Raw genomic sequence first — 18,859 nt, 5'->3', positions numbered from 1 at the left:
GCATGGTCTGCTTTTACTAAAAGGTTCCACAGTGAATACTTCATTTTTTTTTTTTACTTCATATTTTTTAGAAGTTTAAAACAGGCCATTCAATTATAAGCTTTGCTGGAATAGGATAAAACTATATTTTCTTTAGTTGTAGGTCTGAATAAACTATTGCTTTTTACAGGTATGACACACAGAATTTACATCAAGCCTTCCAAAACAATTTACTTGGCCTGTAAGGGGATAAACATTTCAAGGAGTGGAAACAGTTTTTGTTACACTGTACTCACACACAGTATCTACCTTATGTCCCGTAGCCCCACCTCCAATTAGACTTTATTTTAACTATAACAACGTGTTGATAGAAATGATGTTTTTGAGATACACCTGTTTGGGTAAAATCAAATTCAAGCTATAGATTTTGTCCTATCAATTGCTACAGAGAAGAAGAGAATTCTTATACTCCTTTAATCTACTGAGAGTAACTACAAATATGATTTATTTTCCTTCTAGAAAATAACTTGTATCATTACAAAACAGTGAACCAAAACAGTGGACATCTTACCCAGGAACCACTAATTTCTGCCCATTGTGGATACGATACGAACATCGATAATCATCCGGAAGCTTGCAGCCGATCTGTGCTTCCACAGCATCTAGATCTTCCTCTCGAGCACCTTCTGCAAATGCACAAAAAAGCAAACTATGAAGAAACCGTAGGCCTTAAATCTAAGAAGAAATGCAATCTATCTGCTAGCCAATGAAATAGTCTCAGAGTAAGGACATCCTGTGCAAAAACGTACTGCTGAAATACAAGGAAATGAACTGAAAATTCAAAGAAACATTAATCACTTTAAAGTGGCGCCGACATTTGAAGCACTGAGCAAGCAAATTCCTCAGTTTTCTCTCCACAGGGAAAACACTGGCACCAAGTAAAATATGGAACAGTAGGCATCATGGGGACCCACAATAATTTTTTCACATTACAATGCAAACTTTAGAGCATACTTCATTTTTCTTTTTTTTTTTTTTTTTTTTTGCTTTTTAGGGCCACGCTTGTGGCATATGGAAGTTCCCAGGCTGGGGTCAAATCAGAGCTACAGCTGCTAGCCTACACCACAGCCACAGCAATGTGGGATCTGAGCCACCTTTGCAACCAATACCACAGCTTGTGGCAACACCAGATCCTTAACCCACTGAGCGAGGCCAGGGATCGAACCTGCGTCCTCATGGTTACTAGTTGGGTTCTTAACCCACTGAGCCACAATGGGAACTCTGAGAGCATACCTCATTTTTCTTAACCTAGTACTTCTCTATTTAAAAAACGCTCCACAAGTTCTCTAAACTGATGTTGTTCAGTTAAGCTATCTCTTAATGGAAAACACAGGACAGAGTGTGGGTTCATGCTGTGAGGAGGCCATTACCTTGAATTTGATTTTCATGTCTGTAAGTTTATCATATATTTCATTCTAGCTTTAAAAAGCAAGAATTACCAATACCAAGAGAAGAGATTCACCCCCAGTAATGGCCCACCAGGCTGTTGGCCCAAACTGAACAACAGAAAATTGGTTTCAAGGCTTTTAGAAAACCTCAGAGACAGTGAACACTGGTGGGGAGTTGGGTGGGATTCCAAAAGAACAGGGAAACTGAGAGGTCAGCCCGGGCTTTGGAGCCACCCCATCTTTCAGGCAACTGGCAATTCTGAAAGCAAACACGAGGCTGAGAGGCCGAGAAGCTGAGCAAAACTTTTGGCAGTACCATGCGGCTGAGAATTTTTCCAAAATTGATTGAAAACATCAAACCATAGATTCAAGAGCACTATAAACCCATGGGGAATAATTACAAAGAAAATCGTTACCGAGACACATAATTGGAAGACTACTGAAAATCAAAGACAAAGAGAAATCTTAAAAGCAGCCAAGCTGCCATCACCTTAAAGGAACAATAGTAAGACTGGCAGCTACATTCTCAACAGAAACAACAGAAGCCAGAAGAATGGTATCTTCAAGTGCTTAAAAACAAAACAAACAAAACAAAACCCTGCTAACTAGAATTCTATATCCAATGAATATATACTTCAAAAATGAAGATGAAATAAATACATTTTTTGATCAAAAAAAAAAAAAACCCTGAAAATAGTCAATAATAACAATCCCTCATTAAAAAAAGAAAAATACTAAAAGGAATTCTTCAGGTAGAAGAAAAATGATCCCACATGGAAGCATGAAGATACAGGAAGAAATGAAGAGCAACCAGGAAAAGTAAGTACAGAGGTAAATCTAAAATAACACTGAACACAGAAAACAGTAATAATGTTTTTAAGATATAAAATACGATGAAAACTAAAATCACAAAACCATAATACAAGAGACAAGAGGGAGGTAGTGGAAATTGAAATATTCTAAGGTTCTTTCATTGTCTAGGAGGAAGTAGTAAAAAATACCAGTTTACAATAGACTTTAATTAAGTCAGAGGTACATGTTTTAATTTCTAGGCTAAACACTAAAAAAAGTTGGATAAATAACAAAGGAAAGGGGGTACGAAATAAGACAATATGGATGCAAAGAAAACATCTGCTCAAGTGGGACAAGTGAAAAATAGAAACATGGTATATTTAAACTCAAATGTATTAGTTACTACATTATAATATATTAGTAACTACATTAAATATAAATAGGCTAATCTAATTAAAACACAGACTGACAGACCAGATGAAAAACAAAACACAATCAAATACATCTTAAAGATGTAGATACAAAAAAGAAAGCTAAAATAGCTCTACTAAATCATTCAAAATAGACTTCAGGCAAATAGCATTATTTGAGGTATTATAATACTAATTTCATAACATAGCTTCAAAACATATTTCTGTTTGTTTTTTTATGGCTGTACTCAAGGCAAATGAGCCTTCCTGGACCAGGCACTGAATCTGAGCCACAGCTGCAGCAACACCTGATCCTTTAACCCATTGCACTGGGCTGGGGATCAAACTCACCCCTCTGCAATAACCTAAGCTGCTACAGTTGGATTCTTAACCTACTGAGCCATAGTGGGAACTCCCAAAATACATCTTTTAAAAAAATAGAATTAAAATGGGAAAAAAAAGTATGTCTATAACCATAGTGCATGTATTAGTTTTCTATTGCCATAATATTACAGCCTAAAGAACATTCATTTATTATTTCACAGTTTCTGTAGGTCAGAATTCTGGGCATGACTGAATTGAAACTTCTGCTCAGGTCTCACAAAGCTGAAATCCTAGGTCCCAGGTCCCAGGTGTCAACTGGGACTGTTAGCTCATTTAACGCATCATTTGCTTGGGGTCCTCCTCTCAACTTCCTGGTCATTGACAGTTTCAGGACTGAGGCTCTGGACTCTTAGAAGCCACCTGCCATTCTCTGTCTCCCGGCCTGCTCCACAACAGGCTGGTTTTGCTTTTTCCAGGCTGGTAGGAGAGACCCATGCTCTGTCAGAATCTCTGACTTCTGGAAAGGCCCAGTTCCTTTTAAGTGCTCAGCTGACTGGGTCAGCCCTGCTCAGGATAATTTCCCTTTTGATTAGTGATTAATTCAAATACAGCAAATTTGGGACCTTAATTACACCTGCAAAACTCATTCACCTTTGTTACGTAATATGACCTAATCACAGGAATGAAATATATTATATCCACAGTACCACTCACACTCAAGGGAAGGCTGTCATTTATACCAGGTCCTTACAATAGGGGTGGGAACCCTGGGAACTATCTCAGAATTCTGCCTACCGCAGTGAGACATTTTAACACATCTCTCTTAGTAACAGAATAAGGAGACAAAAAGCTCATTCAGAGTGCAGAGGATGTCAACAAGATTAACTATTTTTGCCTAATTATATACATATAGTACCAAATGTCAAAAATGGCAGAATATACCTTCTTTTCAAGTATATATGGAACATCTACCAAGACAGATATATGCTGGACTACAGAACAAATGACAGCAAATTTCAAATGACTGAACTCACAGAGAGCATATTCTCTGATCACAGTGGAATTAAAATATAAATTATATTTTAAAAGTTACTAAAAAAAGCCCCAAAGTTTTGGAAATCAAAAAAAATACATTTCTATACAATTCATGGGTCAAAGAAGAAAGCAAAAGAAATCAGAAAATATTTTGAACTGCATGTTAATGAAAATACAACATGTTTATTAAAATTTGTGGGATGAAGCTAAAGCTATGTTAAAGGCAAATTTATAGCCCTAAATGCATTTGAAGAAAACAAGAAAAGTTGAAAAATCTATGATCTAAGTAATCATCTCAAGTCAGGAAAAAAGCAACAGTAAACTCAAAGAGAAGAAATCAGAGACATTAATGAAATAAATAAAACATGAACATAGGACTGACAAAGGCAAAAGCCAGTTCTTTGGGGAAGAAAACAAAAACAAACAAACAAAAAACTAAGAAAATTGATTGCCTCTGCCTAGCAAAACTGATCAAGAAAAACAAAGAAAAAGCATGAATAATATTAGAAATGGAAAGGTGAAATCACTACAGATCCAACAAGCATTACAAAGATAAGAGGATACTACAAAAAACTTTATGACAATAAATTGGAAAATGTAGATGAAGTGGACCATTTCCTAGAAAAACAGAACTTATCAAAACTAACATGAGACTAAGTAGAAAATCTGAGTAGTCCTATATCTGATAAAGAAATTGAATCTTTAGTTTAAAACCTTCCCACAATGAAAACTCCAGGACTGAATGGCTTCACTGGTATAGTCTACTAATCATTTAAGCAAGAAATAAGACCAAGCTTACATAAACTCTTCCAGGGAACAGAAAAAGAGGCAACACTTCCCGACTCGTTTTACAAGGCCAGCATCATCTTGATACCAAAACCTGACAAGAACATTGCAAGAAAGGAAAATTACAGGCCAAACTCTCTCATGAGCATAGATGTAAAAACCCCAAATACTAGCAAGTCAAATCCGACAGTATATTAAAAAGATAATACATTACAACCAAAGTAAGTTTTTTCCAAGAATGCAAAGCTGGTTTAACATTAAGAAAATCAATGTAATTCAGCACATTAAAAGAAAGAAGTGGAAAAATAATATGATATTCACAAGGCTAGAAAAGCATTTGATAAAATTCAATTATCTATTTAAAACACAAAAACAAAAATTAAAAGCCCTTTTCCCAAACTAGAATCAGAAGGGACTTTCTTCAATCTGCTAAAGAGTATCTACTGGGAGTTCCCTGGTGGCTGAGAGGGTTAAGGATCTGGCATTTCATTGCTGTGCTGCTAGTTCAATCCCTTGTCTGGGGAACTTCTGCATGCTGTGGGTGAGGCCAATAAATAAATAAATAGCATGTGTGGAGTTCCTGCTGTGGTTCAACAGGTTAAGGATCTGGCATTGTCTCCACAGCAGCACATGTTCAATCCCCAGCCCAGTGCAATGGGTTAAGGATCCAGTGTTGCCACAGCTATGGTGTAGGTCCCAGCTGCAGCTCAAATTTGATCCCTAACCTAAGAATTCCATATGATGTGGGTGCTGCCAAAAAAGAAAAAAAAAAGAGAAAGAGAGCGCATCTACTAAAAACCTACAGCAAATATAATCTTTAAAGGAGAAATGTTGAAAGCTTTTTCCTTCTGCAGTCAGAAATATGAGGACACTCGCTATTATCATTTATATCCAACACTGTACTGAAAGCCCCAGCCAGTTCAATAGAGCAAGAGAACTAAGGAAAAGACATACACGGATTGAGAAGCTAGAAATAAAACATTCGTTATTCTATATCCTCAAGGAAATACAAATTAAAACCACCACTATCTACCCACTAGAAAGGCTAAAATAAAAAGAATGACAACATTAAAGTGCTAGTAGGAACATAAAGTAGGAAAAAACACTTTGGGAAATAACAGTATCTTTTGAAGTTTAATATAAGCACATTCTACAACCCAGCAAACTCAATCCTAAATATGTACCTGATAGAAATATGTGCATATGGGAGTTACCGTCGTGGCTCAGTGGTTAACGAATCCGACTAGGAACCATGAGGTTTCGGGTTCGATCCCTGCCCTTGATCAGTGGGTTAAAGATCCGGCGTTGCTGTGAGTTGTGATGTAGGTTGCAGACGCGGCTCGGATCCTGCGTTGCTGTGGCTCTGGCTTAGGCTGGCAGCTACAGCTCCGATTAGACCCCTAGCCTGGGAACCTCCATATGCTGTGGGAGCAGCCCTAGAAAAGGCAAAAAGACCAAAAAAAAAAAAAAAAAAAAAAAAAAAAGAAAGAAATACATGCATATGTACATCAAAAGTGATCTACAGCATTATTTATATAATACCAAAGACTAGCAATAGCCCAAATATTCATCAAGAGTAGAATAAATATATAAATTGTGGTCTAATCATATAGTGGATCATTTATACCATAACAAAAATGAACTGATACAACATAGCTGAATCTCACAAATGAAACAAATAATTCACACAAAATACATGTTTAACTAAGCAAATTATATAAAGTTCAAAAAGAAAACTACTCAGTGGAATTAGCAATCAGGATAGTGGTTACCCCTGAAAAAGACAGAGTCCCAGGCCCACATAATTATTCTACTTCTTGACTTATAGGGTGTTGCAGTGGGTGTGTTCGCATAGTGATAGTTCACTGAGTTGCACACTTACGACCTGTGTGCAGCTCTGCAGGTGGGTTAATATCATTAGTGATGGCCTGTGGCTATTGTGTACTCCCATGTCTGTGATGAGAGAAACACTTCACTCGGTGGTGATCTGAAAATCCATTACCCCAATCTAACCATAAGTAACACTTTAAACAGAGTCTGTCTGAGGGACGTTCTGCCAAATAGCTAATACTCCTTAGAATTAGAGGCCAAGGTCATGAAAAGACAAGGAAAGACTGAGAAACTTCCACAGACCAGAGGACACCAAGGATACATGACAACTCAATGCAATGTGGTATTCTGAATTGGACGCAGGAATCAAAAATGGATTCCCTTGATGGAAAATCTGGTGAATTCCAAATAAAGCCTAGAGTATAGTTAATAGTAATGAACCAATGAAGACTTGAGCTTGAAGCAGTGACCCATGGGGCAATATCTTAGGGGAGACGGAACTGGGTGAGAGGTGTACAGGAACTCTCTGTACTATCTTTGCAATTGTCCTATGATCTAAAATTCCTACAAAATAAAAGTTTATTTTTCAAAAAGTTCAGTAAAAAAGAAAACAAGCTGAACAGCTGCCCGAACCAGACGTTGGATGAGAAAAGAAACTAATATTTATATAATTAATACTATGTGTTGGACATGCAACATAGTACATTAGTATTTATATAATTAATGATATGCGTTGGACATTTAACATATTACGTTAAGAAACCAAGAATTTCCTAGAGAGAGATGGCAAACCAGAAAAAAAGCACAACAAATATGGCAAAAGATAAATATAAGGAAATATGTTTAGAGGTGCTGCCTATGATAATAGAATTTGGGACTCAGACAGGTTCAAATCTCAGCTCTACAATTACAGTTGGCCCTCTGTAGGCACACATGTTGAGGTTAAGGATATAAAGGGCAACTCTGGGACTTGAGTATCTGCAGGTTTTGACATTCTCAGGGGGTTCTGGAACCAGTTTCCCATGGGTGCCAAGGGATGACTATACTGACTAGGATCTCCAGCAAGTTATTTCACCACTTTAATCGAGTTTCTTCATCTGCAAAATAGAAGGTAATACCACCTACCTGAGAGAATTATAGTAGAGGATTAAATAAGCTTCATGAGCTTATTAATAAAATGTTTTGCTGGCCTTCGATTAAGTGTTCATTTACTTTCCCTGCCCCAGCCTTCTTATATGAGGAAGCAGTGAAAAGGTCACTAGGAGTCAAGAAACCTGTATTAGAGTTCTAGCTCTGTTACTTAACCAGCTATGGGATCCTGCATAAGTCACCTAACTCCTCTGAGCCTGTTTATTCACCTGTAAAATGAAGGGACCAGTTTAAATCGGGGATTATCAAACCACAACTTGCAGGCCAAATCTTGGCCTGCCACCTCCTTCTGTAAATAAAGTTTTCTTGGAACATTGCCACATCCATTTGTTTTTGTACTGTCTATGGCTGCTTTCCCTCAATAGTAGAATTGAATAGTTGTTAACAGAGACCATTTGACCCTCACAGCCTAAAATGTTTACTACCTGGTCATTCAAAGAAAAGATTTGCTGGCGTTCCTGTTGTGGCGCAGTGGTTAATGAATCTGACTAGGAACCATGAGGTTGCAGGTTCAATCCCTGGCCTTGCTCAGTGGGTTAAGAAACCCGAGTTGCTGTGAGCTGTGGTGTAAGTTGCAGACGTGGTTGGATCCCGCATTGCTCTGGCTTTGGTGTAGGCCAAGGCTACAGCTCCAATTAGGCCCTTAGCCTGGGAACCTCCATATGCCGCAGGAGTGGCCCTAGAAAAGGCAAAAAGACAAGAAAGAAAGAAAGAAAAGATTTGCCAATTTCTGGTCTAAAGGATTTCTAAAAGTGCCTTCCGACTCTAAAATTTTAAGCGAACACATAAGGTTAGTATGAAATTTGAATATACATAGTATATATCATTAGGTTGGTAGAAAGTATGTCAATATACTATAATTTCAAGATACTTCATCAAATCGTTCCCAAGCCCAATATCCTATTTTGCCAAATTTCCTTCCTGTCTGTGATCTCTATAACTTTGAAATTAAGTCAGGGACTCTAGCCCTTGAAATGAGTAGCTCGGTTTAGGACTCAGTCCTAAAACACAGAGGCTACATTAATAGAATCCCCAGCTTTCTAGGTGTCAGAGCCTTTATCCTATTCCAACTCATGGCAAAGACCCCAGAAAACTGGCACCCAGGAGTAAAATAGGGCCATCAAGGAATTCTCTGGTAACCTCACTTCCAACCATTAAGTACAGAACAGTGAGCAGGGAGCCTGGGAATAGCAAATTGAGTGCCAAAAAAATAATAAAAAAAAAAAAGAAAGAAAAAGAAAAAAGGAGCTGCTGTGTACCCTTAACTCCTTCCTTTCTTGACAGCTCTGTGCCTCAAGAAGAACAATGTCTACATACTCATAGTCCAAATATCCTAATATTGAGCTAGCTCTCTAAGAGTCCTAAGACAGTCTAAACAAAACAGGAGAGGTCCTCTCTTCTTTCCACTGCTGTTAAGACCACAGCTCTAGAGTCAAATCCTGGCTCTGCCTTTGCTTTGTGATGGCAAACAACTTATCTGGCTTTTTATGCCTCAGGTAGCTCACCTATAAAATGAGAATAGTTCTTACCTACCTCATAGGATTTTGGCAACTTAAATGGAATAATACAAAGTACTTAGCTTAGTGCCTAGCTTTGTGTTTAATCAATAGTAGCTATTACAAACCCTTACTTATTTCATTTATCACCACCAAATACTTAGGGTCAGAATTATTTTTCTCTTGAAATTACTTAATCCCATATACCAGGTGAATATTATTCTTTTCTTTCAAGAAAAAAAAAAGAACCATTAAAAATATGAATCAAGGAATTCCCGTTGTGGCTCAGCAGTAACAAATCTGACTAGTATCCATGAGGACGTGGGTTCGATCCCTGGCCTCGCTCAGTGGATTAAGGATCTGGTGTTGCCGAGAACTGTGGTGCAGGTCAAGACATGGCTCAGATCTGGTGTTGCTGTGCAGCTGCAGCTCCAATTATAGCTAGATAACTTCCTAGCCTGAGAACTTCCATATGCCACAGGTGTGACCCTAAAAAGCAAAACAAACAAACGAAAATATTAATCAAAGGTACTTTCCCTCAAAGCTCTACTCTGCCACATTATTCTCTTCTACCCTGTAGCAGTTCAATTTTAAGTACCTGGTCATGCAATCGTGATTTGTATGAAATTCATATTTGTATAGGAAGGACAAGAGAAATATGAAATGTAAAAAGAATGCCATTTCAAGAGAACTTAGTTCAAAAGGAATAGATTTAAGAATGACTAGTCCCAGTTTCAGCTTAGCAAAACCAAAACACATATAAAATTCCTTTTAATGGAGAAATTTGAAATAAAAACTTGAAGGCTAAAGCAGATACACAGCAATATATCTGCAACCCATTTATACATATCTTGGGCATAAATTTAAAAATCAAAGTAACAGGCAATAACTTGATAATGCTTCTTGCCAAAATTGGACAATAACTGTATATTAGAGAGAGCACAGACTTTGGGGATCAAATAGATGGTGGTTCAGATCTTAGTTTTCATTATTCTGTAAATGTCAAAATAGGGATGGAATTTTACCCTACTCTATTTTGCTGCTCTTACATACTTAAAGACCTAGGCTGTAATATTTTGTCTTCCTAAATATTATACTTCCTAAATATTACACAAGTAAGTCAGACACTTACTTGTACTGAAAATAGGGTGATACAGTAAGCAATTTTTCAATTAAAAAAAGTCTTTTAAAAGAAATCACAGTAGTTATCCTCAAGCAATTTTAGCATTACTAGTTTCTTTATCAAAAACAAATATAAGGATAAAAAGAGTTCAGCTTTCCCCTGTAATAAAGAATCATGTGGATCCTGAGGTAGGCAAAAACAGGGCAAGCACCAGAGCCAGGGTCCTTTTAGCAACATAGGCTTTCCTGGCTAAATGTGAATGGTGAATTGCAGATAATGTTGGAGTAGCACGGACTGGTATAGATGATAGAAACCCAAAGCTATTTGGTTATTTATACTATAGTAATTCAAACGGAGCAGGGAGACCTTGCATTCCCAGTACCTTTCAGAGATAAAACCATCCGAGGACATCTGGGTTCCAAATATTTCTTGAGATCATCCCAGGCCTTTTTAATAGCAGCATAATGGTCAATATATCTTCCTACATCAGAGTAAGTGTCAATGAAGAGGGATTTCCAACATTGGTTCTTCTGTGTTTTCTCTTCCCTAAATAGATTTAAAAAATAAGATTAAAAATCTTTTGAAGTGAAATTACCATATACTTTACAATTACCAACATACTTTATTGGGAATTTATGGTTACTTTTGCCTTCCTTTTCATTTATTTTAGCTTCAAATGAAGACTAGGTCGCAAAAAGTGATACATCAGAAAATTTAACAAATTTATTGTTAGCATGGTGGGATTGTCAGTCACTTACTTTCTTACTTTCTACTTAAATTTTTCTTAAGTGTTCTAACTTTTAATAAGGTATAATTTGAATAGTACATAAAGTATGAATTTTAACTCGCTCCTAAAAACACATGAATTATAAAATTTTAAAACATGTATTTGTTCTATTTTTAGAGAATATTTAGAATTTAATGATATGAGAACATTAATTTATCTACACTGGATTAACCAAAGAATTACATAGCATATCAAAGGAATCACATGATTCAACATTTCTATGTGGTACCATTCCACAAACATTTATTGTCTACTTAGCCACTGAGGACATTTAAAGATAAGGCACATTTTTGCCTTTAAAAATGTATAGTCTCGGAGTTCCTGCTGTGGCGCAGTGGAAATGAATCCGACTAGGAACGATGAGGTTGTGGGATCGATCCCTGGCCTCGCTTAGTGGGTTAGGGATCCGGCGTTGCCGTGAGCTGTGGTGTAGGTTGCAGACACGGCTCGGATCCTGCATTGCTGTGGCCCTGGCCTAGGCAGCTCCGATTAGACCCCTAGCCTGGGACCCTCCATATGCCTCGAGTGTGGCCCTAAAGAAACAAAAGAAAAAAAAAAAAGTATAGTCTAATCAGGGAGAAAGAATGAAGGTAAATTCCAGCGTCAGAAGTCGTAAGGATAAGGTAAAGAGAAATAAGGATAAGGCAGCCAGGAAGGGCCTAAAGGTAACATCCTGAGGAGCTTGGGTCTTATCTGGTAAGGAATGGAGAGCCACTGAAGGGTTTTAACAGCGGAGTTAAAACCAGCTGGGCATGTGGTTGGAGAGGGGTGTACACTAGAGGCACAGAGATGAATCAGGAGGGTTTTACAACAGTCCTGGTAAGAGGCGATGAATTGAACTAAAACTGTGGTGGCTACATGAAATGAGAAGAAAGACTCAAGAAACAGACAGGGGCCAACATGAGAAAGCGTCAGTAATTGAATGAACGTAGGGAGAGAAGGACAGATGAGATCTAGAATGATTCCTGTTTCCGGCTTGGATGCTGGGATGGAGAGTACTGCTATGAAGACACGAATGCTGGAGGAGCAGGTTTAGGGAGAGGGAAAAGAATAATTCAGGGTGTTGTGTGTGTGTATTTCAGGAGGGAGTGGAGGTAGTGATGGAAGGGAAGTATCTTTTCCTTTATTTAAATATTATACATACATATCATTGAAACCAAAAAGTACCAAAGAACTTATGATGAAAAACTAGGCAGTCTCCTATTCGAAGTCCAACCCCTCAAGGGAAATTTTAATTATTTCTGGAAGTTATTTCTGTAATTCTAAATATTTATGCCTCTAGTTCTTTTCTTTTTTGCTTTTGGCTATGCCGGAGGTATGCAGAAGTTCCTGGGCCAGGGACTGAATCTATGCCACAGCAGTGACCCAAGCCATAGCAGTGACAATGCCATATCCTTAACCCCCTGAACCACCACCAGGGAATTCTGATGCCACTAGTTCTTTTTTTTTTTTTTTTTTTTTTTTTTTTAGGGCCACACGGGCGGCTTATGGAGATTCCCAGGCTAGGGGTCTAATCAGAGCTATAGCCACCGGCCACAGCCACAGCCACACCAGATCCGAGCTGTGTCCGCAACCTACATCACAGCTCACAGCAACACCAGATCCTTAGCCCACTGAGCAAGGCCAGGGATGGAACCCTCAACCTCATGGTTCCTAGTCAGATTTGTTTCTGCCACGACGAGAACTCCACTGATGCCACTAGTTCTTGATTGATCAATTTTACATCTATCTACTGATACCCCAAAGTAAAAGATCAGAATACAGCAATCCTTAAAATTCCCTCGTCCCCATTCTTCCTTCTCCCAGTGTTCGGAGGCTGTATTATTACTTTTTAGTTCCACTGAGTAGCTTGCAGCTTTAAAGAATATCTTTAAACCTCTACTTCTTGCTTCACCAACTTCCATCCCTACCTGACTCCCCTCGATCTGAGAAAAAGATATTAGCAATCCTACCCTTTCTTTCACCTTTCCCAGCTCCCACTTTCTGTCATCTGTATTTGGTTAAAGTTATTAACATTTACTGAATTCGGTGAACCCTTGTGGGCCCTGCAACAGAAAGGTACAAGAGACGGTTGTGCAAACACATGTGAAGCTCAGCAGGGATATCGGGGTGGACACTCAGGTTTGGGAGCTGGAAGTGCACAGGTCTCCAAAAGCTGCAGCAGTGCATGTGGGAGACCTCGCAGAAGGAGAAGAGCAGGCAGCCAAGGACACTTGGAGAACACCTGCATTTACTGGCAGGCACAAGAAGAGCCATCAAAGGAGACAGACGACAAGTGTTAAAGAGGAGACTCAGGATAGACTGGCTTTAATGGAAGCCAAGGGCCAAAGTTCAAGAAAACATGTTTCCCAAATACTTACTCAGATATCAGCCAATATTTTTTGCAATGTCTTCTCCACAGTGGATCGTGACTTGATAGCTGGCTAAGTCTTCGACTGACATAGCAACAACTGGCAGGGACCAGGTTCGGGGTTAGTGTGAAAGAGAACAAGAAAACAATTCAAAAATAAAGATTAAAATATTCATGTTAAGTTTTGTTTTATTCCTTTTGCTTTTCTGCTACTTTCTACCCTTATGATTGCAAGATGGTATGTTTTTAAAACCTGTTTAACCTGTTAGCTAGTATAATTAACTTGTGAGTAACTATTTGAGTTCACAAAGAAACATCAAAATAGCTTCAACTGTAATTTTCACATGAAGTCTATAAAACATAAACCATTGGAGTTAATTTCAAATCAAAGAACTTTCCCATATTTATTATTGGGGCAGTAATCAATTCTACATATAGAAACATTATTCAGGTATAAACAAGGTGTTCTTTTTAAGATCTGTGAAACATGTGATGTTAAACATACAGGCTTTTGTTTGTTCTGCTCTAATTTTTTTCTTAAGGCAAAGAAGTATTATAGCCAAAAACAATTATAGCAACTATTGGAAATCCCACCTATAAAAGATGTCACATTCACAACAGTTCTGATTGAATATCCGTAGCTATTCAAACTATGATCAGCTGCTCAAAAACATGGAATGTTAGACACAAATAATTTTCCTACTTTACAAAGATTTCTAATCCAATAGAATTAATCCTCCAATCCTGTAAATTCTAACCTACATAATTAATTTGCAAAAAGACTGAACCTAAGATTTTTAAAAATGGGTTTCTATCCTTTCAGAAGAGAAGTCAAAGTTATAGAAAGTAGGTACTCAAAGCTCCACTTGGTCAATAGCCAACCAATTAAGGGAATCTTAAATCACATGGGGTTTGTCAAGACCATGAGTGGGGCACTTTAAAAAACAACTGATGGTAAACAGAACAGCCTTTGTTCATTTTTCAGATTGTACACAAACATCATCCTCATCTTTTTCTGCCAACGTCAGGAGATGCCCAAACTAACATTTGCAAACCCAGGAATCCCTCCGGTTCTGGGAATCCAAAGTCTATCCCCCCCTTTTTTTGGATGCCTCTCCCTCCACTGTCCCAAGAGTTAAGCAACATTAAAAAATCTCTGGAATATGCACCAAAGGTGATTTTGATGCACATCAAAGATGAGATCTACTGTCCTAGAGGTTCTGACTCAGTCGGCATGTGGTTAGATCTGTACCTCAGGCATGTGCATATTTAAAAAGTGCCACGTGTAATTTTGACACAGTGAGGGTTAAAGGTTATGAATGACACACAATAAATACCCTGGAATGGAGAGACCAAGCTATGCAGCTTATATTACACAATGACCCCAATGGGCTAATCCAGTTCAGCAAATAGGTACCCAAAACTTCAGAGCTTAGCAATAGGCAGGACACTTGATGATGCTGAGTTACATAGAGCAGGAAAGAAGCTGCAGTACACTAGGAACTTTTCTGTGAATAAAACTCAATGGTATTTGAGGCAGCTTACCTGGGCTCAGGGATGCCCAGATAGCTGGTTAAACATTATTTTTTGATGTATCTGTGAAATGTTTCCAGAAAATAATAGCATTCGAGTTGGTGGACTAAGTTAGCCAGATGGCCCTCCCCAGTGTGGGAGGGCATCATTCGAGGCAGGGAGGGCCTGCTGAGGACAGAAAAGCAGAGGAAGGGTGAGTCTGCTCTCCGTTGGATCCTAAGCTGAGACATCCATCTTCTCCTACCTGTGGCACTCCTGGCTTTCCAGCCATCAAACTCAGACTGGAATTGATACCATCAGCTCTCTAGCTCTCAGCCCTGCCAACTATGCTACCAGCCCTCCTGGGTCTCCAGCTTGCAGATGGCAGATCACAGGACTTCTCCGTCTCCACAATTCACGAGTAAATACCTTCTAATAAACCACACACACACACACACACACCCTGTTGGTTCTGTTCCTCTCAAGAACCCCAATACAGGAGTTCCCGTTGTGGCGCAGTGGTTAACGAATCTGACTAGGAACCGTGAGGTTGTGGGTTCAATCCCTGGCCTTGCTCAGTGGGTTAAGGATCCGGCATTGCCATGAGCTGTGGTGTAGCCTGAAGACGCAGCTTGGATCCTGCGTTGCTGTGGCTGTGGTGTAGGCTGGTGGCAAAAGCTCCGATTAGACCCCTAGCCTGGGAACCTCCATATGCCGGGGAAGCAGCCCTAGAAAAGGCAAAAAGACCAAAAAAAAAAAAAAAAAGAACCCCAATACAGTATTCAACTCAGTTCACTTCCACGCACATTTATGGAGGAATCATGTCACTTCTGCTTAAAACTTTGATTTCTACCTAAAGCATTTAAAATGAAATCTGATCTCCTCACCTTGTTCCACAGGGTCCTGCATGATCTCACCAGTCTCTTTTCAAGCTGCTCTGACTGTGAGTCACTCCCTACCTCCTGCAACACCAATCTTCTAGCTCCTCCAACAGGCTGTGCTATTGTCCAATCAGCTTCTGAAAACACTGTTCCTTCTGCCAGGACTGCTCTATGCTGTCGTATATGGCAGCACCTTCCAATTTGCACTAAATCCTTAACAGAGCAATTGGTTCATTTCCTTCATAACCCACAGCAGATCTTGTAATTATGCACTCGTTTGTTTTTGCATCTTGCCCACTAGACTGTAAGCTTGTGAGAGGGGACTTATCTGTCTTGTGCATTACTGTATCCCCAATATTTAACAGGGGGGCATACAGAAGTCACTCAAAAAAAAAAAATCCATTGAGTAAATGGTGACTACAGATATAAACAAGACAGTCTTTACTTTTAAGAGCTGCACAATCTATCAGGTATGGTAAATAAACTGCGGAAGGAAGGAAGAGGTAGAGAAACTCAGGAGAGGGGGATCTGAAAGGAATTCCATCTTGCCAGCCTGAGAAGAGGGGGACACAGCATTCTCTGCAAGGACCAGAGCTTAAACCACAGAACAAAAAAAATCCCACAAGTGTGTTATGCTGGCACAGGTTTGGCTAGAGTGGACCATGCCAAATAATAAGAGCCTTAAATGTTCCCAGAAGTTTAGGTTATCATCTGTAAACAAGGAGCATTACAGATTTTTAAGGAGGATGACAGCCAAATCTGTCTTAGAAAGATCACTCTGGGCAATGCAGCCCATAGATGGAAAGAGTGTGTGTGAGAGTGATTTCTAAGAGGCTATAGCAACAGCTATTTCAGATGAAAACGGTTTGCAGCTGGAACAGCCTCTTCCAAAGAAAAGAAACTTTCTCTGCTTTAGTACAAGCCCGGAGTAGAGAAAAAATTTTTTTCCAGAAAAATAGAAGTGTTACAGGTGCTAATATAGATAGCAGCCAGAAACTGGAGCTATACTTCCGTCACCACTTAGCTAGACCAACCAATAGCTACCGCTGACTTCATGAAGACTGTATTTCTAAAAGGATCCCTGGCAACACAGAGCACCATCGTCAAAAAGCTAGAATCCAATGGCTAATCCGAAAAACAAAACAAAACCAATCTTGCCTACCTATCCTTAAGAGGGCGACTTTGCCTCCTCTGCAAATATATTTGGTGGCACAAGAAAGAGCCACGCCACCAGCTGTCAAGGGTGTAAACAGCGCCATTTCTTCCACCATCCCAGGCTGTCCCAAGCGCTGAAGGAACCGGGCATTTAAATACCCCTACCAGCCATCGGTGTTTATTTTTGGAACAGATGCTGGGAAACCCACGGCATACAGGAGGGAAGATGGTCACCTGTATCGCACCACCGGAAGTCAATACCAAAACACAAAATCCAACGTGCAACCTTGAGGAGGAAGGCTCAGAGCGAAACAGTTTTCTATCATAGAAGTCCGAAAGTGAGCCCTGCTAGATATGTTGCCGCAGAAGTCGCACCTGGGGGTCAGGGGGTCGCCTGGCTTCTCTCGGGCGTCCCACCTGCCTACTTTGGCGCCCCACTCCGCAGGCCCCATGCCCAGGCAGAGAAGAGCGGTCGGCCCGGACGGGGAATTTTCCAAAGCGTCCAGGGGTGCCTGGTTCGGGCAAAGACCCCCGGGACGCCCGGGAGGTGCGAGGCGCGGGGGTCTGCCGGTCGGCAGCAAGGAGCAGTATCTCCCGGGTTACAACTGGGCCTCGCCGAGGCCTGGGAGAGAGAGCTTTCGGCGCTCCTCAGGCCTGCGCCCTGAACGGGAGGAAGACCTCGAGGCGGGGTCCTTTTCGCCTCCGGCCTTGTCCTGGCCCCCAGGTGGCTCTGCGGGATCAGGGCGGCCTTGGCGTCACCTTCTGGTTGACGCGGGGGTCCGGGTCCTGCCAGTGAGCCGGGCCTCGGTCCCTCCTACCTTACAGCCTTCTCCCCAACCCATGACCCCACCCCTGCCATGCGCATCGTTCCAGTACTTGATTAGGTCCCGGTAGTCCAAGAAGGATAAGATGAGAAGCAGGGGATCGGTGGGCAGCGATTCTAGGGTCAGCGGCGCCGACTCGGTCTCCATGGCCGCCATCTTGGCTGGCCCGGTACAGGCCTGGCCCCGCCTCGACTCCGCCCCTGACCCGCCCCCACCGCCACCGCCCAAACCACTCCCCGGCCGCTCGCACAGGTTTGTTATGCAACCAACAAAATAGCCCCGCCCATGGGGCGGGTCCTCGGAAGGTTCCGCCCGCCTTCCTGCTGGTCCAGCACCAGAGCGCAGCGGAGTCCTCTGCATTCCTACGCCGGCTCTCCAAGCTGCTGGAGCTCTGCCCTTTGCCCAGATGCTTGCCCTTGGGTCTCCTGGGTTCTCTCCTCCAATCCTGGTCTCTAAACTTGCCCAGCCCGGACCCCTTTGAGCCTTTATTGCCAAACCTGTCTGGGTCACTCCAGCTCCTCCGGCGAAATTTTACCTCCAATATCCTCGAAGCGTGGCCCCAAATGTCACAGTAAATTCTCTTCACCTTTGGCCCCCAAATCCACCGCTTTTCTTCGTTTTCCGACCTGGAAATCCCTATTTTCCCCCTACAGCCTACCTTGCGGGGCGTGTCCTTTGCACACAGCAGGAGACTTGTCTACCCGGTAGAGTTGGAAATCAACTAGGTACTGGGGGCGGGGTAGCATTCCGAACTAGAGCATTCACATTCATCTTTGAGGTCACAGTTTTAACCCCCTCCCCAAGTAAAAAGTGCACAGGGACTGAATCTGAGGATCGGTCCCTCTCAATTTGGTCCACACAGAAAAATTTCAGTCTATTAGAGCAATGCAAAGTGTAGAGTAAGTGTACTTTTTTTTAATTGAAGTATAGTCGATTTACAAGGTTGTGATAATTTCTGCTGTACAACAATGTGATTCG

At 40.7% G+C, this 18,859-nt stretch overlaps 1 protein-coding gene across 1 annotated transcript in view; it reads right to left on the bottom strand.

The window, feature by feature from the left end:
• FBXO3 (F-box protein 3) overlaps positions 1–18,086 on the bottom strand; it is a 37,090-nt gene extending 19,004 nt beyond the window's left edge. Inside the window, exons 1-4 of the mRNA XM_003480711.4 lie at positions 17,934–18,086; positions 13,520–13,609; positions 10,755–10,918; positions 551–665 (exon numbers count right to left, since the gene is read on the bottom strand). Coding sequence (XP_003480759.3) covers positions 551–665; positions 10,755–10,918; positions 13,520–13,609; positions 17,934–18,037 — 473 coding nt within the window. The 5' untranslated portion in view covers positions 18,038–18,086. The remainder of the gene's footprint in view (positions 1–550; positions 666–10,754; positions 10,919–13,519; positions 13,610–17,933) is intronic.

This window comes from Sus scrofa, chromosome 2, assembly GCF_000003025.6.
Source record: "Sus scrofa isolate TJ Tabasco breed Duroc chromosome 2, Sscrofa11.1, whole genome shotgun sequence".
NCBI lineage: Eukaryota > Metazoa > Chordata > Mammalia > Artiodactyla > Suidae > Sus > Sus scrofa.
This window is presented reverse-complemented; position numbering and strand designations above follow the sequence as displayed.